Below are 27,084 nucleotides of genomic sequence, written 5' to 3' on the forward strand. Positions count from 1 at the left end.
CAGAGGGCAATGGCACAGCGCGTAAGGTGCCAAGCCAACTCTTCCGAAAAATTCCTTCCAACTATTCCCCAGGGCCGGGAGAAAGCTGACATCTTCCTAAACAGCATCCAAGTTCAAACATGTAAATCATTACCTTACAACAGAGATGCCTCTTCTTCCCCGCTCCTGGACTAACACTCCACATGCTGTCAGCACCCATTTAAGGTACAGACATCCACAAAATTGGAGAGCGAGGATGTGTTTTAAGAGAATCTACCATCTCTGTTTAGCCTTCTGAAGCACAGACACTACTGTAAATATTTCTGATGCTGAAATACTTTACCTTGTTACCAGATTGGCGCCTCTGCCATTTTAAAATGAGAGCAATTTTGGAAACGCATTACTCCATGGGGCAGCGCAGCTAAGCTAGGACTGCTCAGACCCAGGGACCTGAACTACCATATCCTTTGCCTGACCCTTAATATCGCCTCTAGAAGCACAGCCACACTGTTTCCCTGTCTGTCTTTCCTGAGGTGCACAAAAAACCCCCCACTCTGACCCTTTTCTGCTTTCCCTCTCTCACATGCCTTCAAACCAGTATTTATTGCCTATACTTTTGGCCACGGATCCTACAAAACCGTACACAGAAATTTTACTCCTGCAGCAGCTACCTCTCCCTGCCGTCAGCTGTTAAGCCTAACAAATATACCTCAGGACCAATGACTTTCTGCCAATTTGAGGAGGTTTATAACTATATCACACTGACTGGAAAAACAGGGGGTCTCATATTCCCCTACCCACTGACCACGAGGCTTAAAGCCTACTTACATGATTTGCTTTTTCCCTTTGCTTATGCAGTTCTGATTCATGGAAAAACTGATACCGAAAGAAGATGAACAGTCTTTACTGGCAGTGCTTCACCATGCTCTCACCCCCAGCAGTGGCTAAAGACAGCCTGCAAATGCACGCGCAACCCCTGCCCCAGCAGCCACGAGCAGCCTGCTCCCACGCCGGCAGTGCCAGGGTACTACGAGAACGGCAGAGAAAGCAGAAAATTACATCAACGGGGTCTCTGCCACTGCAGAGTGTGACGTGGTTACAGCAGGACCGAGGGACGCAGTACTGAAACTCGTACTCCGTGGTAACGCAGGTCAGAGTCCAGCTAAGGCTACACCGTTCCTTTACACTAACCCGTTACACGGCCGCACAGATGAATGATTTTAGACAGATTGCAGCTGTACTGAAAGTGGTCACAGCTGCTAGAGCCTGGTTGTGTCAGTGGGGCCGGTAAACAAAAGAATTGGCATTGTAGGAAATATCTGCGTTAGGAGAGCTCACTACAGAATTTTCCCAGGCTCCCAGCGGTTTAGCCCACAAAGACACTGATTTTTCCATGAACATAAAGAGGGAGAGAAGTCTGTTTCTTTCTGTGAGACGACCTAGCTCACTCTTGAAAGCTAGAAATAGACATCATGGTGAAAGATCTCCCAACTATCGCAAAGCGACATAACATTTATAACCAAGGCAATGAAACAAAAGGGAAAAGCCTCAGCTGAAGTTTCCTTACAACCAACAGAGCTGAAGTCACATGTATGAAATATGACTTTGCAAATAAAAAATAAAACCAAATGTGTAACATGTACAGATGACCACACGGTGGCTCTCAAGTACCAGAGATGAGCTATTTTAAACCAGAAAATTGATGACATCATAAAAATGCCAACATCTCTAGGATAGGCTATACTTACTTTTCCAGGAATTCTTGCAGACCCTGGCGGCGATGGTCCACGTGATGGGGGTTGTTCATATTGAAAAAGGGAGTTTTAGATGGCAGTTCAGGTAACTGTCTTTATAAACAAAAAGCAAATACGCAGTTAAAACCAAATCTGAAGCAGCAGAGATAAATGCAATAAGCAAATGCCAACCCCCAGCATGTGAAAATCATGGGTCATGTTCCAGAAGCTCATGAAATCGAATTTGGGAACACAAGGTTGAGAAACTGGAGAGTTTCTCACACACCTCAAAGGGAAAAATAAATTAATCCGATTTTTGTGGTCCAGTTGTTCAGCCTGCATGCATGTCTAGCTGGGTCTCTCATGGTCCTTGAAGAACCTAAGCACATCCTAAAAGTGCAGAGAGGAGGTACGTACAGCTACGCTAGATTGCTACTTCTGCTACCTGTGCGTAGCAAGAGGAAAAACAGATCACATCTGCTACAAATCAGTAGCTCACCAAAGTCTGTCAGTACAAACCACATTCTACTGGGTTTAAAGCAGAGAAAGTGCCTTGTAGAGAATAAATTTGTGCTAGTAAGAAACGCAGGACACTTTCCAGCTCTGATTTCTGCAGTTCTCAGAATTAAGCTGAAACAATCTTCCCCTTCGCTGATGGACAGATTATTAAATAGCCATATATAAAGTTGCTCACATAAGCACTGCATTGCTCTGAAGCCTCTGCCGAAGCCAAACAAACTCTCGAAAGCGTCGTCTAACACAGGATGTTTTCCTTGTAAAGCACATACTGTTCGTCTGTTGGGAAATAAAAAAACATTTTACTTTGTAAATCAGCTTAAGCTACAGTGCAGGCATGATATTAAAAAAACATCCAAGATGCTAATCCCTGAGACACCAATGGAAAGATTCACATGAATTCAGTTTAGATTAAGGACTGTGCTTATCTCAGACAGGACTGGTGACAGTTTGTACTGCTTCTCAGGGAAATATTTTTCATCGCTTTTTTTCTTTTTAAAAGCAAGAGATCCGGATTAAGGTACAACTTGCAGTAACAGGAAAAAAGATCTCAGAAAAAAGTTTCAGCAGATAATGCCAATCTCTGCAGGGGAAAAAAAGTCATGTTTCGCTATTGTAGTTATAATCCTGCAAACATAGAGTTCTTCCAGCGTGCAATCCTACTTAAACCAATGTGACTGCTCTCAGCACTTGGAAATTTTCCCAATGAACGCTATTACTCCATTAGAAAAATGACAATTCATCAAAAGGGAAACATTCACGGAAATTAAATGCTTTCGCCAAATTCTTCTGTGGAGCATGCATTTAGGCAAACCCTCACCTACCACAAAGGACTGCATTACAAATCTGCCATTATAAATCCAACCCACCCTCAATCGCCTGCCAGGAGCCGCAGCTCCTAGACAGCCACATGATGCAGGCTGTAGAAGGCCCAAAGATGCCAGCTTTCTGGAACAGATGAGAATCCGGGATACGTCACAGTTTAAGAAGCCAAATGCTCTAGGAGCTGAGCAGAAGGGGAACCCAGCCGCTCTAAGAGCCTGGCAGACACAGGATTGTGAATCCGCTGAGTAGCCTGGATGGTAGGACTGACCTTGAGACTTGGTCTCTGGAAGCCCTGGCAGCGTAGGAACCTGAGATGACGTGCATCAGCTTCACAGGTGCCCAGTGCTGAATCACATAACACTGGGTCTAAATGACATCACCCCAACTTAGCAGTCACTGAGAAGGCCAGTAATACGCTGCTATCCAGAAACACTGATGCCTATGAAACAGGAATATAGCACCTGCCCCGCCAAATCTATGGAATTTCTGTTTACCAGAAGTCAAAAATATAATCGCTTTTGAATCAGTACTTAAACCACATTGCAAAACGTAAAAGTTTCACAGCTCTGATTGCCACACAGGAGAGAAGTACTTGTCACGCTGGACACTTAATAAGCCATCATTTGACTGCTTGCTCTCATTACACTGAACGCTTCGCTCTCCCACACAGGACGGAAATGCTTCTGGTCTTGTGCCAAGCATTAACCATGTGAGCTGGTGCTCTCAAACTCTTCACCTGATACTTGATAACACTTCACAAAAAAATTTTTACATTGCCATTGAAATCCCTGAATTGCGCTTTAGGAAATTAGGATAACTCCTTCCATATATCATCCACCAAAGAAGAATAATCAACAAAACAAAATGATGTATAGGACAGATTTAACACACAAGAGAACCGTAATGCTAAGTGCACTCCCATTAACATATGGTAGACTACAATTATAAACCCAAATGTAGTTACTTGACATATCGAAGCACCACTAAACTGGCATAATATGAATGTCACGGTACACTGAAAACGACCACATTGCAGCAACCAAATAACCTGGCAAAAAGAAGAACTGAGTAGGATTTAAAGTACAAATAACCACACACTTACTTGAAAAGAAAGTTGTTTTCCCACGCGTACCTGAACGCTAAAATTATTCTATAACACTAAGACATCACTATGACAGGCTTCTAGTTGATAAGTAAAGCTAAGAATAGCCTCTGTTGCAAGATACTGTGCAGTGCACATGTGACCACAATACCAGGTTCGCTTCCCAGCTCTACTACAGACCTACTACATGGCCTTTGGCCAACCCACCTTACCTGTGCCACTGCATCTCAGTCATCAGAAGGAGAGTAATATCCTCCAGCTCCCAGAAGCGGTGTAAAAAAATTCCACTAATACCCCAAAGAGAACCCTGGCTTGGACAGAAACAGCAATAAGAGCCCAAAGAACTTGCGCGGGTATTTTTATACTTACATGAATAAATATCTCATAGTCTATGTAAGAATGCCACGAGTCTTCTTTCTGTGTCCTGGGGTCTCGCACCAAGACAGTTACGAATTCCTGCAAGCGCATAATAAAAATCAAGCAATTAATTTCAGAAGACAAAGGCAGCCTGAAAGACACTCTTGATTGCTCTGCCGCTCCACAAACTACTGTGCTCAGATTAAAAGCTGAACTGCTGTTTTATTGAGTTTTGCAACCCTACAAAAGGGGAAGCAAACAGCAATGAATCATCAGAGCTATACCACATGTCCGGGAAATTCCTTGCTAAACTGCTAGCTGGAAAGGAATATTTCAGATTAGGTAATACTGTGAGAAGTCATACATGCTTCATGCATGGGACATTTGGTGATTTCAGTAGCTACAAACTGAAAACCTAACATGTAAGGGAGAACTAGGCAGGTATTTTAGGCTTTTCTCACCCTTGTAGTCAACATACACAAAGAATGTATTACAAACCTGCTCCACGTACCCAATACTTACATATAGCATTTTATTTGCTCCTAATCTTCTTTTTGTCATTTTATCTGTATTTTTTTTTTAAATCAAGTATTTATATCCACTGATTTCGGGGATCTGAGGTCAGTGCTCAGTAACTCCATGAGAGGCTGAAGAACTGCCTTTTTTCTATACTTCAAATGACTCGCTCTAGCCCAGTGGAAAAGGATGTACTGCTATTAATTGCCCCAGACACAGATTTAATGCATGGAATCAAGGTCTCAAACCAAGCATCCCAGATGCCATGCAGGAGATGAATCCTCACCCTCTGCCATGCCGCACGTCCTTCCTCATATACCAAGAACTTAAGCCACAGAGCACGGCTGAGGATGCAGGACCAGGGCGCTGCTATCCCAGTCTGCCCATCAACCTGCCCAAGGAAGCAACACAGCCATGCTGCAGAGCGTAATTCCCCATTTTCGGGGGACAATGAATAGAGTATTTGTCCTAGATGAGATAGGACAACTTGTATTACCTTGCAACTCCTACCCTCATATGGTAATTTAGAGGGATCCCAAAGGAATGCGAGAGGCCTGTGGGCATTACTGGGCATCACTAATAGGAACTGGGAGAGGCTGAAAAATTAAATGCTGCTAAATATCCTTAGCTAATGATCATGTGAAAGCCTGTATTGTGTTTAAAAAAAAAAAAAAAAACAACAAAAAACCACACAACAACTAACAAAAAAAAACCCGAAAAAACCCCAAACAAACCAAAACCCCAAAAAACAAAACCCCTGGTAAATCTGTATGTTCATAGTAAGATGAAAAAGGTTTCTTTAAAATACAAAGGTTGAAAGTGTGCCTAACTACCTGCTATTTCCCAAGCAAATGAATAGGCTGCCCTACTTCAGTTGCTTAAACCAACCACTTAAACAATGACTCAGTTAAAGAAAAGCATATCAGTTTAAGCTGTAGATAAATTCCCTCTGAGAGGGAGGCACTGCACAAGATCTCCAGGTACAAGAAGCGACTGTGGGAGGAAGGACAGTGTTTCTGCTATATAACATGGGTTTTTTTAGTACGTCTTTGCAGAAATCAAGAAATCTTGAACTAGAAAGCTCTCAAAATGTGTCTCTCCATGCCCAAATCACGTATGTCAGAAATAAAACCTTCACTCTTCAGCCAAGTCTTCTCCCCCACCACGCAGACCTCAGCACACCACCAGCAGCAACCTTCACGGACCAACAGGAGAACAATAACAACCTTGGATGGAAAAGGCATTTTTTTTTCCTGAACAGTCATTGCACTCTGTACCTGGCAGGGAGGGGTCCACAGTCTGGATTAAATCATTTACCATGCTAATTTCCAGGCGCTGCTGCTTCAGGGATGGGGAGGTTGTGGCCCAATGTCTGGATACAGCCCACAGATTTACCTCATGTAGCCCAGCTCCTAGTCACAGGGGTGTTTTCTACATTATTGCTGGATACCATTCTGGTGCGTGTCACGAGCACCTTGCCAAAGAAAGCCCGTTTGAAAGGCTCCCGCCACCTCTGCCGCTTCCTCCCTCGCTGAAGAGCACTGGAGGCCCAATTCTCCTCTGCTTTGTATTCTCTGCAGCTTTTTAACCCCATGCCAACGTGGCACAAAAGGAACAAATGAACAGAGCTGTAATCACTTCTACCAGCTGAGGGTCATGCCTTTACAAACAGAGAAACACCAGAGAAGACAGGAGGAAGTTACTCCCCCTCCTGAGCAGATCCTGGGCAACGTGCTGAACAAAGGAGAGAAAACAGCTTTTCAGGTGGTTTTTTCCTCCTGCCTCACTATCCTGCTAGGTCTATCATACCTAGCACACATATACAGACATCACATACTTTTGGACCCACTGTAACATCTTTTCGTATCCATAGTCTTACCTTCAAGTTTTTGTCTTCCCAGCCTGTACTTCACTCTTCCCCAGAGCTGCAACCACTTCTCCTAAACGTACTTTCTTTTCTTTCCGGATGACTAAACACATCGCTCCTGGAAGCCGGAAGAAGAGCAAGTACAGCAGGAACCTTCAAACAGGTCGCTGCTCTCCTCACCCCTTCGATGGCCCAGGAGTCACAACTGCAGGTACCCTGCTGTGACCTCACCACGGTCCCCTTCCCCTCATCCATCACCACGCCGGCTTCTCCTTGCCCTTCCGTTTGTTCAGGTTCCTCAAATTATTTCATCTCTAAGTAACCTTCTATAACCCTTTGTAGAGATGCTTCTTTCAACCTCTATTATACCGAAGTTTTATGATAAAAAGTTATGTAAGCTACAGGTTACCTTGCAAATCATTCCGGACCACATGATTTACACACAAAAAACCCCACCCCTCTGTATACTTTTAATTTCCAATTAAACAGTTAGAGTTTCAATACTGAGGAAGTCAAGCACCCTTCAGACTCTACCTCCAGAAGAAAGGAGACCTGCTGCACACGCCGCGGTAGGCAGGTGTCTGGGCAGTATATCACTGACCCAAGAGTAAAAATGATCTGTGGTACAGCACCTCAAACTGCAGCCCTCACATGCTGTCAGTTTGAAATACCACAATTTCAGCAGCAGGCTGGGTGTTTCTTTTTTTTTTTTTTCCTTGCTTTACCAAAGGATACCAAGGCTGAGTTCAGAATGAAGCAAGATAAACATTAAGCAACTAGAAAATAAAACCAAAAATGTACAGATTTTCTCAAGATCTAAGGTTACTTCCCCTATAAGTGTCTTGAATCCAGGAAGTGCTAATCCCAATTCCCTTTCTGCTGCCCTGAAACAGTGGCATTGCACACATAGATTATTCTCTTTTGACCTTTAAGCCTTCTCCAGGACACAAGACCCCCCTGGGACAACAATATTGACTGAATCAAAGCAGCCCTAACTGCCCAATATAGATGCAGATACACTGCCGGAAAAGGTGCTTATTCCTCCCTGTCCCTCTAAAAGTAGGCTTGTCAAGGCCAATATTCACACGTAGGCTATGTTAGGGTCCAAACAGAGTTAGGTGGCAGAACATTCCCCTGGGAGATGCTGTTGTATGCTCAGTCCATCCTGCATTCACTGGTCACAAATGGTCCACAGATCACAGCAGTCTGGAGCAATAATTGCCTTTCTCCTCTGTATATACTCCCTTCTCATCTTGCTATAAAAATTAGGATACCCTCAACAGACATGTCTATCTTCAGGTAATGCACTGTCTAACTATGGAGGTGAGGCTGACCTCTTCCTCCCACAGCCCACATGAAGACCAACTTCATCTTTTGTCACAAGACTGCATCACAGCCCAGCCATACAATCCGGGAAGCAGTGCCCAAAGAGAGCCAAGGGGTCAGCAGCTTTTTACTTCCGTCAGCTGCAATCCTTTTCAAGGTGTCTTCTTCCCCCACCCAGTTCTGCTTGGTTTTTCCAGAATTGCAGATCTAGCTATTATGCCATAGCACATATACTTTCCATTTTTTTTGTTGTTTGGTGTCTTTTTTTTTTTTTAATTGAGGGGCACAATACATGCATATCTATTACACATTCAAGAATGATGTTTCCTTTAATGCTTAAGTGCAATAATTCTCTCAAAACCAGAACTTACTCCTGAGAGTTCAAAGTGTCCAACCTTGGTCGTGGAGACCTACTGCACTAGGAAAGATATAGAGTCAACAGAAAGCTACCAGAAAAAGTGGCATTTCCATTTACTCCTCTTCCCTGGAAACTGCTAAATTCATAAGTAAAACATTTCCCATCCAAACTGCTAGTTCTATAGTTTTGATATGGATCCCAGCAGCCACGCTGGCCCAGACATCCTCATGAAGAATTTCAAATCTGCCCCAAAAGTAGTTGTAACTACTACAAAAAGTAGTTGTAACTACTTAACAAGCAGGTATCCGCAGAGCAGCTTCTCTGCTGGATGTGCCTTTTAATTCCTGGCTAAACCGGCCAGTTCAGGCATAGCACTGGGTGGCATTTTGGTACCCTGTCCTCAAGGCCTGGAGCAGTCCAACTAGTTAGGGTCACACATAAATGACAAAATGGCCAAAGTGACCCCCAAGCCTGGTTTACACTGGCTTTAGTCCTGTGCAAAGAGCACGAGTCCTGACAGCAGAGGAAGAGGGCAGCACTGAGGTCATGTAGGCACAAGCACTGGCCACTGAAATGTTCCCATCAGAATTTGCCTCAAAAGGAAGAATATACGATAAAAAGCAGATGAAGCAAAGAAAAAAAAAAATCTTTCTCTCTATTCCTCCCTGCTCCTTCCCCTCACCTTTTCTCCTGTTGGAAATATTTCTGCACCGTGCAATGGATTGCTTACAGACAAGGACAAGCCAGCAGCTCTACTATACAGAATTTGATGAAAACAACCGTGTTTCCGAGAAGGCTATTTTTAATATTTCCCTATTAGGAAAATAGGAAATCTGACATGGAAACACCTATTTTTAATATGGGAAAAAAGCTACCACAAGGAGGAGGAATAAAAATAATCTCGCATTGGATGATTATTTGCTTCATTCATTCATTCCAGCTGCATTTTAATTCAAATCTCCGTGCTCAGGACAGTATCAGGTGATAACCTCATGCTCCATGGTGCCACTGTTACATATCTGATTAGTCAATAACCCCTGAAGAGTCATTTCCCACAAAGCTTCCAAGAAAAAGAAAAAAAAAGTTTCCCCATTAGGTTGCCTAAAAGGATCAACCACAAAGGACATGGGGATTTTCACGTTGGGAGTGTTCGCATCATCTGATAAGAGACTAGCAGCTGAGACAAAATAATTTGTTGAAAGTTTTAACGTGCATTGGGACTCAGCAAAAGAGAATGTGCAAGTGTGATTCTTGTGGTCCATGCATCTGGTAATCAGAGTTCAAATCCAGCTTCAACCATTACGTCCTACAAAACACCTGAAGACTGATGGAGAGAAGACTGAAATCCAAGCCCTTCCCTCCTGTATCAGTGTCTGAGCCCCTTATGCAGAGTGACTTACTCTCCTTCTCTCTGATCCAATGAATATTTGATTCTTCCATCAAACTTTTAACAGAAGAACCTAGCACTGCATCAGTCCAGAATATTCTGTAGCCTGGCAACTAAAAGCATGAAGAATACAACCAATATTTCCTGGTCCATGTGAACCTTACTGAAATACAATCCACAGCACCAAACCAGAATCCTTTTTTATTACAGCTTTAATGTCACTTACTTGTTTTTCATGTTTTGGTGTCATCTTCACTGGTTTGATTTAAAATAAAAATCGACCTGAAAAAAACGAAACAGACATCAGCGTGGCATTTGGCAGTTATTTAAAGGTCATCATCACTTTTGCTAGACATTAGTAGACAGCGGAGAGACCCATGCTCAGTCCCATATATAGCCAAAAACCACATTTGCGTGAACTGTGACTAAGAATTCATTCATTTTTAAAAATCCCATTTTAGAAGCACTAGGTTAGTCCTCTTCTGGGGATATTTGTAGCATGTGACAGTCTGGAGGTGCCCATCATCTCTGGAACTCCGTGCTTTTCTTCACTGCACCGAGAGCCGCCCCGGGGCTCATCCTGACACCCAGCTCCAGCAGCTCTGCACATCCAGCATCCCCAGCGCACAGACGCAGCCTTGTTCCCAAGCACAGGTCTGCGTGACTGAGGCTGAGGTCCAGGGACGCTAAAACATCTGAGTCTGCAGAATCAAAAGCCCCTCTCGACCGTTTCTCTGAAACAGAGATAAGCGGAGAGACAAACCGTTCGGATCCGGCAGGCTAGCTAAAGCTCAGGCTAAATTTCACAGCGTCCGTGGTTTTAAAACCTCCATGGAGGGAAGCGTATAATTAGACCAAATCAAAAAATCCCATCATTAACTTATGTTTTAAATCTACTCTTTCACTGGAAATCCCGATAAATTTTTAACTACCTCTGCAGTCTCACAAACCAGCCGGTTTGCTCAGGACTGGCACCCACACGACAAGAAGCAGGACGGCTTTATTCAGTTGCTAGCTTGCACACACACCTCCTGCCTAAAAACAACCGCCACGGGGAGAAGGATTTGCAGTTTCCCTTTCCCCCTCACCTCTCTCACGTGCCATCCAGTCACCGCCAGCTAACTCCTGCACTGATGCCCAGCCACAAAAGCATCCTATTGCCTCCTCAGCTTTTAAACACCAGCCTCCCCTTTCCAAAACAGACCCAAGCAGGTTCCCTCCTCCACCCCACGGTCAGGAGAGGTGCCACTCGAGCAGGAAAAGTTGGGCAAAATCCTCCCGTGCATCTCTTCGGGCAGGCGCCTTGCGTTGGAAAAGGTGAATTTGCAGCTTTCTTTGGCAATCCTTGGCAGCTGTTGTCAGCTGGCTGCAAAACGTTCACGTGTGACTCGGGAAGACACCTGGCTCTGATTTTGGAGGTGGTTTGCTATGGTTTAGCAATACTGAGCTTAGAGTCACTCTTGTTATGATACAACTATATTTTAGGTCAAGCCTAGCTAAGGACTCCTGGACACCCCACCCCTGCCCAATGCCTCTTACAAACACACCTGACTTTCAAAATTCAACTCCACCTATTTCAATAAAATACACAAAGATAAGCACGCACGTATTTCTTTGTAAGACCAGGAAGTTATTCTGGAACAAAATGCATCTTTGTCAAATTTCTATAGGATCAGTTATATCAAAATAGGATACTCCGTCTCCAAATGGAGATGTCCATACATGGGACTTCTCACATCCTGAATGGTGCCACCGGTACAGCTCCCTTAACAACACCATTTCACTTCTGCAGCTAGGATGGCACTGATAAAAGCATAGAGGACTATCAAAACACTCCCAATAACTTTTCTTTTTTTTTTTTTTTTTTTAATTCCCCCTCAATGTATTTACGCTTAAACGGCACACGTGCTCCAGGCTGATGACACAGAAGAGTACTCCAGCACTTCTTGCTGCGCCAAGCAGCTCTGCAAGCAGGGCAAGGATTCGGCTCATCAGTTAGAGCTGCTGTTAACACTGAAGTGTGTTCGGAGCTTTCCTTTCGGTGGAGATAAATAGCTTTTACCTCTCAGGAGTGTGCCAGCCTACACCACAAAAAAAACCACTGCGCTGGGCTCGGGCTGTTTCTGTCTGCTGCTTCTCCCTGTTGGCTGCAGTTGCAAACCTGTATGATTTGGGTTTGGGGGAGGTTTTTTCTCCCCTTTCTACTCTGGTTTAACGTGTTTGGGTTTTTTAAATGGCAATTCCATTTTTTTTTTCCAGTTTCATATCTTTATTCTATCAGACTCTGCAGCCTCTTTCTCTCCTGTTTCTTAACTGCTGTAAGTAAGAAATTATGCAAGCCCAAAATATATCAATCCTAACACTGTTAGTGAATGACAGGACTGAAATAACACATTTCATTTTGTCGTCTGTTTTCTAATGACCAATTTTATGTGCTGGCACAGGTTAGAAAGAACAGTTTAAACTCCAAATAGCCATTGCAACTTTGAATATTTAATGACTAAAATTAATATTTCAGCACCAAAACCCTTTTGTATTTAAATACATAAATTTTCAAGTAATTTGGAAAAAAAAAAAATGGAAACGCAAGCCCACCAAAGCTACCTTTTCCATCGACTTCAGCAAGTCTGAGATCACCCCAGTCACCCTGCAGCCACTTGCAAACATACCAAGTGCAGTATTCTTCTCTGGTAACAAGTAGTATATTTTAGGATGTCTTTAGCACACGTAGAAGTCAGTGAAGCAGAACAGTTCAACTGTCTGCTTAAGATGATGTCTTTTTATCTTTAGAAAAACCCTACCCAAAATACTGGTGATGGAGAGAAGCAGCCTTCAGAAGACTAACAGAAGGTTGCTGGGTTTTTTTACTCATTAAAAAAAAATTTTCTACTGACAGAAATGAACCAGTGCTGGGAAAAAGAATCAAAAGAGGCAGTGGTAGATTTGTAATCTTGATAAAATGCTTTCTACTGTGACTGGGGAAAAAACCCCATTGCTTTGAGTAAATTTTTGTTCTGCTTCTGATCTATTATCAGACTGAAGACTTTTTTAATTATTATTAATTTCATATACTTAATATAACACCTGGTCCTTGCAGTACATATTTTTGACAGTTCCTAAGTTCCTAATTGCATAACCAATGAAACCGCCAGGGAACGGCTCCACAACTGTCAACAACAACCACTCAAAAGCAAAAAGATTACACAGGATGACTTGCCATACTTCCTGTAGCCTAAAAAAAAAAAAAAAAAAAATCAAGAGGTAAAAAAACCCCAAAACAAACCAACAAAAACCCAACCAAATCCAAGTACTGCAGTGCTTTTCTTAGGGATAATAGATAAACTGCAGTGCTGCTCTTAAGGATAATAGTTAAATACTATTAAGTATTATATTTTATTTCATATTTTAGAGTGGATTTTATATTTTAAAATCTAAATTACAGCAAATTATTTAACATTAGCCAGGGAATACTCTTTTATCATGTAAATGGACTCCTCCTAAAGGAGGAAGGAACTTCTCCCCTAGATTCCCAAAGTGAGAGATGATAACTCAAGCAGTACCACAGACAAAAACCGTGACAGCTTGCTGTAAGAACAGCACAAACACACATGAGCCCTCCTGGCCGCCTCACTAGTAGGTGTGTTTAGTTGCACTGAAATTTTATGATTTCAGTCACTGCTGGGCAGTGGCCTCTGCAAAGTTCTTGCCTGCTCTGGGACTGCTCACAGATTCCACGCAGCCAGTGTTTCCCCTCAAGCAATAAATGTTGATCCACCTTTGGTTATTTCCAAGCATATAACTAAATGACCACCTTCAAGCATAATGGGGAAGAGTGATTTTTTTTTTTTTTTTTTAGACCTTGATGATGATTGAAAAAGTCCTATCCAATCACAAGCAAAGACCTCTGCTGCAATTCCAAGGTTGTTCCCATCATCAGTATCACATGAAACTTTTGTTCAAGGTTTCAATATGACCAAGAAAGAGAGAGATCACAAATCTCTAAATACTTAAAGATCTTTCCTGCATTACTTACTTTAACACTCATAAAAAAAAGTCATAAGAGTTTTAACCTACAGCCTGTAGAAAGTTCAGCTGCATCTGCACATGGAGTACACCATCACAGAACATGCCTGCCTGTACCCAACCACACTATGTTCCCAAAAGGCACGTCATCCATATGGATTTGTAAGGAAAATGCAGGTGCAGGAGGTGACAGGGAGAGGATATGAAGAATGGAGCTGTAATAAAAAAAGATGCTAGCTCTGGAGAGTTCAAAAAAGACTATAATAAACTCAAATAATCCCATGCTAAAATGTAAGTAATAGTTAGATTCAGGGTAGGACAATTCAGATTTCTTTTGGGGAGCATTGATTGCATTTGCAGAAGCCTCAGGCTCTGGACTAATTCTGAAAAGTCAGGGAAAGTCGGTGCTGGGGAAAGAGCATCTTCTGCAACTCCTGCATGGAGCAGAGGACCCGAGAGCCGCCTGTGCCACCGATGTTGCAAGGGGATAGGAAATGAAGGAGCTAAATCCCCACTTAATACTAGCTCAGAGCCAGTCAGAAGCATGGATGAACTATTATTGTAGGTTTCAAATGAAAGGATAACAAGTGGCAGAAAGCAATGTTAACTTGTTTATGGAACAAACCTGCCTGAAATCATAACAGCCATACTGTATATACCAATGGAAATGTCCATCTAGTCCAGCAGTGACTCGGACAGTGGCTCCTAGTGGCACCTCAGAGTATAAGAAACAGTTCAAGTTTTGAGTGTTTATTTCCCAGCTTTGAAGGAAGTAATGTGAAAACTATACATAGGTAGCGCACATATAAAATGTACCATTCCATGATGCCAAACGGACTACATCATAACATATTCTGGCATTTACAGGATTTGGGTACATGGTCATCACAGAACTATAGCTCTTGTTGACTGGGGAAAAAAAAAAAATCTTATTCAAATTCTGTTCCCCAAGCAGGTACTTCCAGTCAACCCAGAGTAACTCAGCCTCAGCAGATGCCCTTCTACTTCACCTGGTCTAGTTTAATACCTGGGGTGAACCCAGCTGCGCTCATCAGACGAGTCATGAGCTCCCCTCTGTCCCTCACTGTCCATGAACAGGATGGTGCGGACAAACTAGACTGTGCAGGTCACAGAGCATCCTCCCTTCTTTCATCCACCATGCTGGTTATCTGCCTCACCTTTCCTCAGCAAATCACCGTAAGGGTCTGCTCGCTAGAAGTGAGAAAAATGAGATACATAAGCATTTTCATCCAAACTCTACACAACACTCAGATGTCTGCAGACCGCTTAGTGAAGTCAATAAAATAAAGCACCCCTTCAGCGAATCCATCTCACGTTCCAGCTCCAGGTACCCGTTTCATCAGTGTTGTATCACAGTAGCAGCAGAATCACTTTGCTGCTGAGCAGGAAATGAAGACACTGTCTAAATTGCTTTTAAAAGGACAAGAGCTTTGCAAATCACTGATAGAATTCACACACCTTCCCTCCAACCACAACGCTGTGCAGAAACTCACTGCCAAAAATCATGCCTTTCGGCTGCAAAATTGAAATTTTGACTTCCAGCCACTGCTGCCAAGATGCTTAGTTAACTGCTCTTTTCCTACAGGATTTCACTCCATTTGGTTGTTAAATGCTTGTTTATGGCCACCAGGTATAAGACAGCTCCTCTTTAAACACTATGTTATCATTTTTCTCCAACCAGCCATTCCCTTGTGCTACAATCTTCCTACTATTGAGACCTATTTTATCAAGATAATGAATTCAGACCATTTAAAAAAATTACCAACGATATTTTCATTAACTTTTTGATTCTCACATTCCTCTGGAAATTAATAAAACGTCCTAATTTCCCTCTCCCCTCCAAAATATATATATGATATGGATTGCGGTGTCAGGTGTGGGCCACATTTCCAATTACAGTGGTATTATACCACGCTTCAAATTGCATCAACTTCATACCTGGACAGCAGGATGACTCACAGGCCAAGCCTCTCTGAAACCTCTAAAAGCCTAAAGATAAACAAGGAAGGAGTACTAAGAAATCTGTTCGCAGTAGGACACAGCATCAGATGTTTCATCACTTTTTTTTTTTCAGTCTCAAATTGCACATGTATGCTCAACCAAAAGGCTTCACGTATATTCTACGGTTTCAGTGGGTTGCTGATCCCAGAGCAACTATTATTTTCTTTTTCTCCCATTAGACAGTACCAATAAGGCTAATGCTGGCAGACTGGGCTTTTAGGCAACGGTTAGACAAGGGTAATTGTGGGTAAAGACACTGAAAGCACAGTATGTGCCAGTCTGTCACGGTAATTAGTTATTACTCAGGGCTGATGCTCGCCACAGCTTCTGCAGACAACCTGAGGACCACTCGAAATTGTACTGCAGCCCCAGCTCCTGTGTTCTCCGGGCAACCTGTCAAGCTGGTCTGCCACGTGAGCCCGCCTTTGCTACTCTTTCCAAACATTATGGTGCATAATAAGCAGCTTAAACTACACTACACAATTTTGTAGTGTAAATAATTGCAGGTTTTGTTGCTAGGGCATTTTCAGAAGGCCAACAAAGAGATGAGGCAGTCTTTGAAGGGAAGCACTGGTGACCTCCAAGGTAAAGTCCCAGTAAGCGTGCTCGCTCCAGAGAACTTTTGAGATCTTTTGAGCTAGGAGAAACTGATTTCAGAAGCAGCAGCAACACTGGCAATCTGGCAAGTTCAACCATCTTTCAACTCTAGCTGTACTCAACATGGAAAATACTGGACAGGCACTCGACTTCTTAGCGATACTTACACAAACAGGGCATACCTCTGGCAGTACCACTCCCTTTGAAAACAAAGGGAAAGAAGCAATTCCCAGGGTAAACCCACTCGCTGACATAGTACCCCAGTACTTTTCCAAGTCAAAGTTCTGTTTAGTTACAAAAGCGACGAGTGAAGATGTTACACGTGTACGGTTTGTGCGTGCACAGCACATCTTGTTGGATACACCAACGAGAACCAGCAATATAAAACCATGGACGGATAACCACCCCTAGATATTTTTATATGATGCCAGTTACAAACAACACATTGGACAGGTGTTGCTTTTACAAGCTGGATTACAAAGAAGGGATTTGTAACTAGACACTGAAGTATCAGCATTTCAGAACACAGATTAAAATCATCAGAAAAATCTTAAATGTTGCTTCTGAAGGAGGGTTTATGTTCAGAGAACGTATGTTTTCCTTTCTTCCAAAACTTCCTGTTTCTTACAGGAATTAAATATTTCATCGCATTAAATCAAATTAAGTTGCCCTAAAAATATCATCTTCCCCATGGTATCTCTCTGCAATAACTAATTTTTACTTATCACGGGAAGAGAAGGGCTGATGGCAGCTGTATCTTTCCTGCTGAGTACGCAGAGCAAAAGTCAGCAAACGCCATGCAGGCTTATTGCAACATTTCTTTCTCAGTCTCGCAAATGCAAATGCTGACATCACCTGACACTTTCCTTCCTGACTCACTCCCTCAAACATTTTGAATATCACGTGTCAGAAATGTCTTATTTTTTGATCATTTTAAATGCTTTTAATCTATGATATGATTTTTCTCTGCTGCTTGAATTGCTGTTACATCGCACTACATGTTTTAGCTTGACTTTCTTCTTGCTGTGGATTTCCTTATTCTACCGAAACAGCTGTTTTTGTGACATGCCACCTGGTCCCATCTAGGAAGCAGTAGGGCTTGATCTCGTCCCTAGAGAGGGAAGCAAAGCAAAAGCAATAGTCTTGGCTGTACCCACAGAATTAGAAGTCCCAGTCTCATGACGTGCATCTGGGGAGATGGCTGGGAAAAGACCAAGCAGAGATACAGTCAAAAATAAAATGAATAGTTAAGAAATAACATCCTGAGACAGCTCGATACTAAGCAGTCTCTATAACTGCAGCTCAAAACAGCGGGGAAGATAGGAAATATTGCAGTCAATACGGCATGCTCACCAAGCATTTTGATCAATACCAGTCAAACCGTTGTGTTTCTTGGGTCTTAAGCTGACCAGGCCCGTGAGGGATCACTACAATGGTCCGGCTGGATCAGCCACCCAGTCTCTCACACAGTGGCAATTCACCCTTCGGGCTCTCTTCCCCTGAGGAACGCATCCGATGGCCCACTGTTACGGCAGAAGCCTACTGGTGTTGCATCTGTGTAGCTGCACCCATGTATTGCACTAGTTTATAAGCTGGACCTATCAACACTTAAATTAACCACTTAAGAATGTATTAACAGTGAGTTCAGCTGGGCAGCTTGCTTGTTCAATGGGCTTTGTTCTCTTTCTGAGCTAGCAAGTGGCATGAAAACAGTATTTTGGAAGTTCCTAGCTTCTAAATAGTGTTACTCATTACTAAAGTAGACAATTTTGAGGAGCAAACAGCATTTGGCAGGAGGAACTCTTCATGAGACTGACCAAAAATCAGGCTGAAAATCAGCGATTTATCCATATCCCTGGATTTTCTGCTTCTCATTTCTCTTCTGTCCACTAAATGTTAAGATATGATTTTGGTTACTTTCACTCCAATTATGGACCCCACTACTGCTCCATGACTTCATCAGACTGGCATCAGCCCTCAGCTGACTCTGAGCACGAGAGAGCACAAGCCTATGGGAAAACAGCAGACCGAGATGAAACTGTTTTAAGTTTGCATTGTTTAAGTAAGGCTTATCCCAGGTTCACTTAAATATATATACTTCAGGCCAAAAAACCCTCAATCCAGTCTTAGAACAAGTGTCAATTTATACAATCACACCTTTAGCTTTTCTGCAGAACTGATGCAATTGGGTCACTATGGCCAACGGAGACAGAAATAACCGTTACTGACGACGTGTTCTGCTTTATAGGTGAGTTTCAAATGCTGCAGGGCATTACACCCCGGCAAGTTCTTTACACACTTGGAAAGCTCTCTGTAAGGACAACACTGTGCTTGGCAAAGGTCTGTTTTACTGATCTAGCAGGAGAACAGGAAGGAGAATGCTTGTCATCTAGCCTAAAAACAACACAACTTTTGTAACTATAAGAGCTACCTATTATCCAACTGCTGAAAACCAGAATTTTATCTGCATTAAAAAAGAATAAGGCCATTTGAGTTTCGAAAGTTAGCTAGTTTAGCTGAGCTTATGGGGAAAAGACAGGGCTCCTTAGAATTAAGCTTTGCTAGAAAGCTAGTCAATGGGTAATCATATACACCAAAACCAATTACGGTTTTCCACACTGCCAACGAACTTGTATTTCAGATGCCTAGGACAAGTCAATCGCCTCCCAAGGTTAGAATGACAGAAGCTCTAGTGATCCTCAGGCGGACAAAATAATTCTGCAGTTTTCAGAAACACACTAGTGGTCGTCACTGTCGTGGTCTGAGAGCAAGGCAAGCCAGAGCTATAAGCGGAGATGGTGCCTTTTGTGACAGACAGAAATATACTTGAGAAAAGAAATGAGCTCTCAGGTTCGCAAGCCCTTCTTCGAGAAATTTCACGGGCTGTACGTCCCAAATCCTCACGTTCCAAGCAGACTCATTACTCTTAATAAAAGATATTTAACATGTAAAACTTGCATTGGACAAAGAGATCTCTGGCTCTGAATAGCCTGGAAAATACAGAATAATAATTTTTCAAAGAAAATCACTGTTTATACCCATAGCCTATAGTACAGCATATTATTTTTCAAATCTTGTATTTAAATTCAAATATGTAATGGCAAAAAGGAAGGTAAAAATCTGTATGTTGACTGAAGACTGCCTTTATGTTTTCTTAAAGATAGCCCACAGTACTCCAAGTTCTCTTTACGGTTATCTTGCATTAGTAACAAGGTTAGATGCATGTACTCAAGGGTAGTTTTCCTGAGAAAGTCAAGATGCTTTCTTTGCAAATTGACCTGAACTATTAACACCTACTTAGCAGGGTTTACATTAAATCCCTGTGATTCAGCTGTGCAAACCTCACTGAAATGACCTCAGCTGGGAGAGAATCTTGCATCCCTAATTTAAGATTTAGCCTCGGACTACACATCTGGTGTAGACAACCTTTTCCTGGCCAGCAGGCCAAACAGATCGTCCTTCCAAATCTACCTGCAAGTGCAATAGCGGTCAGAAAGCTTCCTTGCGGACAAGCAGATTAGGAAGGCTTCGTTTCTACACAAGTATTTTACGTGTTGTGAGCAGTTCTTCATAAAATCCCTGAGTGACATTTTGGCTTTAAATCCTCTCTGATTCTTGGATCTTACTACCCAAATGGAGGTTCATGGTCTGGGAGGTGGAGGGACTGTTTCAGCCACCTGGCTGCCTTCCCCACCATCTTCACGGCAACCCCCACCTTCATCTGCCCAGATTGGGGGACACAAGGGGTTTTACCTCACCCGGAATGAGTGATTTGTCTTCCTGTTTCCCCACCAACCCTGCTGATTCAACTCCACATAGTCATACCACAACCAGTCTTCACTGAGAGCAGACAGACACAACGAATGCAACGCAGTCATAAATTCTCGGGGAGCAGACCAGCTGGTGTCACAGCCATTAAAAGCTGGTCTCATTGTTTCACATGTCTGAAGACATGCAAGGGTATTTTGGGGCTGTGTTCCTCCACATCATGAGAGACAAGGCTATTGCATTTAGCTGTTCGCAAAGCAAGTACGATTGCAATGACACTACACACTGATGCAACTATTTACATATGCGAACGCCCAGCACATCACAGGCTCTGGCGTTATCAAAACGCTCTCCAGCACCCAAGACTCACAGCTATTTCCCTTCTCCCTGTAAACACTCTCCCTACCACCTTGCCTCTTCATGCCTCATTAGCAGAAATTCATTTCTTCTGGGAAGAGGCACACTGCTCTTGGGAAAACAAAGCCCTCCCCTCTGGGAACAGCTGAAGATCTCATTAAAACGGGTACCAAAGTTATGACTAGTTTAAAACCACACATCACCATTATGCAATTAAAATGATGAGACTATTAGAAGGCACAAAGTTATAACCCGGTGACTGTTGTTGTACACGTGGAGCAAGGTAGGCAAGCAGTTAGTGCTTCCCTGAGGGAAAGGAGGAGCAGGAACTTAACTTGAAGGATGCGTTGGCAGCACACACACACACACACACAGAGGTCAGGGTATATTACTCATCGTCAACTCTGTAGTAAAATAGATGCTTTGTTGCTGGAGCAAAACATCCGTTTTGCTTTGAAGCACAGGATACCTGTAAGCAAGTTTATCCTCCTCGACAACTCTGGTAGAGAAGAAAGGGAGAGGAAGAAGTAATTTTCTTAAGCCACAAATCCTTTAAATACCAAGAAATACGAATTTATTCATACCACAAAAAGCAGGCATGGAAAGCAAACTGTGTTCTCTTTTTACACACAAGAGTTACCAGAGAGAAGATCCGTAAGAACTAATAAACCAACAATGACTTTGTTAAACCCATGAAACTCATCAGTATGCATCCCGCTAAATGACTCTGTGGCAATCCGTAACATCAATCACGTAAAAATGCTGCAGCAAAGGGAAACTGCTTTCAAACAGATCAAGTCCTCCCTTTTGGGCCAGGCCCACTGGTTGATGCTGAGTTGTAGAGGTTTTTGCAGGGTTCATGTCTATGGATGAATTCCTCTGTGGTACTGGGAGCCATTTTGAAATAGGTCATGCTGTAGTACCAGCAAGACAGCACGTATATAACGTGTCCAGCAAAGCCAAAAGGAAACTGGTTTCTGGGACCAGAAGCCCTGAGGGCATTTAAGGATTCTGTGAAGATGTATCACTAATTAGACCTCGAGAAGAGAAATACTATTTTGAAGTTCTCCAAGTCAAAAGAGGATCACTGGAGGAACACAGTGGGAAACGCAATTATGTTATTGGATTATGTTTCAGTAAATCTCCCACTAATCGCCCTGTCCTTCAGAAATCTGGATGAGTAGGATTCTGATAGCTAAACATAAACATTCAGTGTCTTTGTGGATGCTCACACGGTGTCCTACTTACTCTTCAGCTGCTGCCCAAGAAGGTGGATCAACTGCAGGTCATGTGTCATGACCCCGGCCTCACACAGATCATAGAATCACAGAATGGTTTGGGTTGGAAGGGACCTTAAAGATCATCTAGTTCTGCCTCCCCCGCCCCCGCCATGGGCAGGGACACCCTCCACTAGACCAGGTTGCCCAAAGCCCCATCCAACCTGGCCTTGAACACTTCCAGGGAGGGGGCATCCACAGCTTCTCTGGGCAACCTGTTCCCATGTCTTACTACCCTCATTGTAAAAAATTTCTTCCTAATATCTATTCAAAATGTAGCCTCTTTCAGTTTAGAGCCATTACCCCTTGTCCTATTGCTACATGCCCTTGCAAACAGTTCCTCCAGCCTTCCTGTAGGCTCCTTTAGGTATTGGAAGGCTCCTATAAGGTCTCCCCAGAGCCTGCTTTTCTCCAGGCTGATCAACCCCAACTCTCTCAGTCCTTCCTCATAGGAGAGGTGCTCCAGCCTGACGATCCAGAGGTCCTGGATCCCCTTGGAAGGCCCTTTTGTAAGGCACTGGTCACCTACATTCAGGCAACCAGCCCACGCCCAAGCTGTGCTGTGTAGAGATTTAGCAAGGAATGCTACAAATAAACAGATCCAGAGCCAAAATACTATGCACCAGACGTGTGCATATAGTTCCTTGTGGTCAACAAGCAACTACATAGCACGATTTGCTTCGCTATCCCGTGAGTTAGCCTGCCAAGAAGTCCGGAAATTCCTGTAGGACACATAGCTGTTTTTTCCTCTTAGTATTTTTAGTATCAGAAGAACAAAAAAGTTGCTGAGTTATTTTTTTTGAGATAATAAAAAGATGCAAAATGTTTAAAAAGAAGAAGGAAAAATCATAATATCCTCAAGTAACCAGATCTCTCTTACTTCTCTGCTTACAAAAGCCAAAAGCTTATGCATACTATGTACCCCATGCATGGAAATAAGATCCATGTGACACATGGCAGAGATATGATACAGCAAATTTGTCACCTGTCCTATCCTACCTACCTACTCCCAGGAAGCAAGGAACACCTCCATCAGCCCATGCTGCTGAGTGAACATTCACAACCTGGGGGATTTATTATATATGGGTTTTGTTGTGGTGCTTGGGTTTGGTTTTGTTTGGTTTTTTAAATCGGCCTGCCAGAGAAGCGTTTCCTTCTTTCACATGGAGAAATTACAAAATTGTATGATAAAAGCAGAGAAGGTTGCAATTACCTGAAATGATGGTGATTAGGAAAAGCACCAAGCAAAAACTGATGAAAACAAGGCTGCAAGACTGACTCAGCCCTTTACAGTCAGAAGGGCCCCAACTTCTGTATCAATATTCTTGACAGCGTCTTTCACTCCACAGGACCAGAGGACCAGCAGAAGGGCTGGCGGAGGGGAACGCCACACCGAAACAAGCGCGTTTGGTGCCAGCAGGTACAGCACCTCGGGCCAAAGGCAACGCTGCTCTACAGCGGAGGCAATAAGCATCAAGGAGAGGTGCTTGGGGGTTGCTTAACTAGGAACAGGATGCAAGAAGCTTCAAAATTATGACTCCCACAACCTTCTCTGGGTGGAAAAAGCTATTTTCTAAGAGATTCATGCGCAGCAGCAGCGTGAGCTCTGCAAAAAAATTCTAGGAACGCAGCCTTCGCCCTTACTACATTCTGGTCCTCATCTGTTCAGCGCTACTACCTTGCATCAGTCACATCACCAGTCCTGGCTAGACGGTCACAGTTCACCCGGAGAAGCCACAGCACAACACATTTACCAACTGCTGGCTTGATTTAATGCTCCACCTCCTCTTAGAATTACTCAGTTCGCCCCAAATCCCCAGTGTTTTTTGCTCTGTGTGACACACTGCTTGGGAAAGGAAATCCCAGGACGCTCGGAGCCTGCAGCACAGCACGGCACTGCTCACGTCCAACCCGTACGCTGCATCTACGTGAAAAGCATCGCGGCGTCATGGGCACGCAGGTACACCAGGACTGGTTAAAGGTGCTGCCTTGGAAATAGCTGTTCTTCAGGAGTTAATGTGGAAAAGCAGAGATGAAAGCAACTTCTAACTGCATTAAAAGATCAAAGGGAGAGGTCTTGAAGAGTAAAGGCAATGTTTACCCAGTTCTGCCTGCAAGGCAGAGAAAAAAGGGAAAAAACCAGAAAACTGAAAGTCTGTTGAGATAGGATCTAGGCAATATTTCATGAAACACAGCAATGCAGTGTTATGATGCTACTCCAGCTTTCTAGTCAGCTATCCCTGACTGACTGTACCATAAACATATCTTGAAAGAAAAAAAGAAAAAAGCAAAAAACCCCAAAACAAACAAAAACATCCACCAAGTCCACATAATTCAAATAAATTACTATCTTACTCAAATATAAAAACTTGCAGCAGATTCTATCACAAAACAGCTAATTTTAGAAAAGAACCTGCAAGCTGTCAACTCCATTTTGCAATGGTAAAGAAGCGCGAATCCTTAATTCCGGTAGTTCAGCTGGTAACAGCTAACTGCAGTTAAACTATAGAGACATAAACGAAATAGGAACCATGACACCAATATAATTTAGGATGGATTTTTCACTTGTACAAACATTTGGAGGTACTTTATTAAACAACTATTTCTGTCTATGTTCACAAATAGCATCTTGTTTTCTATTTCATAAGTTCTCTGGGACCAAGGACCACCTTTTTGCCTGTATTCACACCTCCTACCATGGGGCACAAGAAACCGGATGAGGCTTCTAGGTGCTACTGTTTTCTAATTACACTACAGCACTGGACAAATTATGTTGTTAGTACCTTAGAAGTAATATTTTTAGAACGTTTTTCTCCTTTTAAAAAAAAATACTTAAGTTATTTTGCAAATAAAATTTTAAATCATAATAATTTATAATAAAGCTCACATGTATTATAAGCCCACAAAAGTATATGAATACAGGCATAGCGCACCAATTCTTTAAACTGCATAGTGCACCAGTTTTTTAAATTGACATTCATAAAAACTTCTTAGATTCAATATAAAATATACATGATAAACAAGAGACTTCTGGATTTCAAGCCAAGCATTATTAAATTAGCATAATACCCTAGGCTGAAGTAGGCATAAATATTATTTGCATCTTCTACACAAAGAAAACATCAGTATTTCCATTTTTCTAAAGGAAGTCCAATTTTGTGTCGTTCGGGAAAGCTCTGCCTCGCGTTACTTTTAGTTTCAGTTTTCCCTAGCCCAAATAGGAAGACCATCCTCTTCACTCGAGCTATTTCCTGTCAAATGTGAGAAGCAGAGCAGGCAATGAAAACTCAAGCCGCTCTTTTCCCTGGGCGACGGGTGATGCAGGCACGTGCCACCTGGGAGCTCCAAACGCCCCCGAGGGGGTCAGACCCTGCTCCTCAGCGGCTTGGCTCCACACCTCCGTCCGCCTTTACCTTCTCACCGCTGCTAGCGGAATTAGCCAATATTTACCTAAAATTGCCACATCCTCGAAGAAGCTGTGAGATCACCCAGCCCGTCGCGCTGATCCGATGGCGACTGCGCGTCTCTACGGGGCCGTCCCAGCGGGTGGGTGCGAGACGACAAGCCAACATGGGCGTCTCGAGGAAGAGCGCAGGCAGCTGCCCATGTGCCTCTGTCCCTAATTCCAGTACGGGGCCCAAAGCAAACCCAGCAACTCAGTCACCGGAACTTCCTTGGGCTTATAAATCGGTTGGTTTTAATTGCATGCTGCGCTTTCAGAGGCTTTCTTCATATGTACCCAAAAACGCTCAGGCCGCTTAATTTAAATAACATGTAGAATTTGAGAAGAGTAATGTGGCAGTCTCCTGACTAACTAAGAAGGTATAATGAATGTGATCTATTTCATATTAAAGTATGTCATTGTATCTATTATATGATACACTTTATATATTTATTAAATATTATAAACAATAATATGCAGGATTATATAATGCATATACATAAGAATGTAACACATATACACGCAGAGCTTTTGCACATCCATATAAAGATCACAGTTGCCAAAGGCGATGGACTTGCTTCAGCAAAACAAAAAGCAGTGGCTCGAAACGCGATTAACAATTACTTAAACCAAAGCTTCTCGCTGCCTGGCGTTAATCATTACCAAGAGCAGCCGCTCGCAAAGCTGTAAATCACAGCCGAGCCCCATACCCAAGACCAGGGCAGTAAACACACTTTAAAGGACGGGGGGAACCGAGCCCTGCCACAGCCGGCAGCCCTGCCACACGGCTCGCTGTTCCTACCTGGGCTTTCCAAGCCGGTGCCTAAACCCCGGGTTATTGTAACGAGCCCCGGCAGCGCCTCACCGTCCCCCGGGGAGCAGAGGGGGGCGGATGCAGAACCGCCCAGCCGCGCCGGTGTTTGCGGCTGCAGACATACCCGCACAGACCGAGCACTCCCACCCCGGGCACCCGGTGGGCTCCGCCGCTGTGCCAGCAGCCCGAGCCAGCAACCCCCCGCCCCGCCCCACAAGACCGGAGGGGCCGGCGCCCACCCGCGAACCCCCCTCGCCGCAACGCGCCGCTCACCGCTCGCCGCCGCCGCGCACAGCCCCAGCGCCACCGCTCGCGCCGCCGCCCATAGGCCGGCAGGAGGCGGTGCGTCACAGGCGGTGGGCGGGGCCGCGCTGCCCCGCCCCGCCCCCCGCCATGGCCGGGCGCCGCGGCCGCGGTGAGGGAGCGGGAGGGAGCGGCAGGGAGCGGGGGGCGGGGAGGCCGTTCCGCGGGGAGCCGGGGGAGGGGGGGTTCCCGCGGCCGGTCAGTGCTTAACCCCCGCGAGCTCCACCGGTGTTCTGGACACCCGGAGGTGCAAGGGATGGCTTTCCTCAAAAAGTGCTGGGTTTAGGAGCCTTTCAGTCAAGGGATTAAAAAAAAGGCCAAAAAGAGACGTTAAGACTGATAAATTAATGTTCTAATTATTTTTTTGTGAATAAAATATCTTCTGAAGGTTTATTTTCAGCTTTATTTCATTTCTCAGGAAATTAAAATGCTAGTAGTTATGTTTCCTCTTTTTTTTTTTTTTTTTTTTAAATTTTGCCTAAATCACATCTTTGGTTGCTCAATGTTACCAAGAG

The 27,084-nt window shown here is 43.6% G+C and overlaps 1 protein-coding gene across 3 annotated transcripts in view; it reads right to left on the reverse strand.

The window, feature by feature from the left end:
- The window catches only part of SNX10 (sorting nexin 10), a 36,641-nt gene extending 10,032 nt beyond the window's left edge, over positions 1 to 26,609 (reverse strand). The window contains exons 1-5 of one of the 3 annotated variants that reach the window (XM_054815604.1): positions 26,540 to 26,609; positions 10,193 to 10,248; positions 4,525 to 4,611; positions 2,407 to 2,507; positions 1,728 to 1,826 (exon numbers count right to left, since the gene is read on the reverse strand). In XM_054815604.1, the coding sequence (XP_054671579.1) occupies positions 1,728 to 1,826; positions 2,407 to 2,507; positions 4,525 to 4,611; positions 10,193 to 10,216 (311 nt within the window). In that variant the 5' untranslated portion in view covers positions 10,217 to 10,248; positions 26,540 to 26,609. Of the gene's footprint in view, positions 1 to 1,727; positions 1,827 to 2,406; positions 2,508 to 4,524; positions 4,612 to 10,192; positions 10,249 to 25,460; positions 25,761 to 26,254; positions 26,459 to 26,539 lie in introns of those variants that run through there. The other 2 variants (XM_054815605.1, XM_054815606.1) reach the window with 2 other exon arrangements.
- Positions 26,610 to 27,084: the final 475 nt, after the last annotated feature.

Source organism: Grus americana, chromosome 2 (assembly GCF_028858705.1).
Source record: "Grus americana isolate bGruAme1 chromosome 2, bGruAme1.mat, whole genome shotgun sequence".
Taxonomy (NCBI): domain Eukaryota; kingdom Metazoa; phylum Chordata; class Aves; order Gruiformes; family Gruidae; genus Grus; species Grus americana.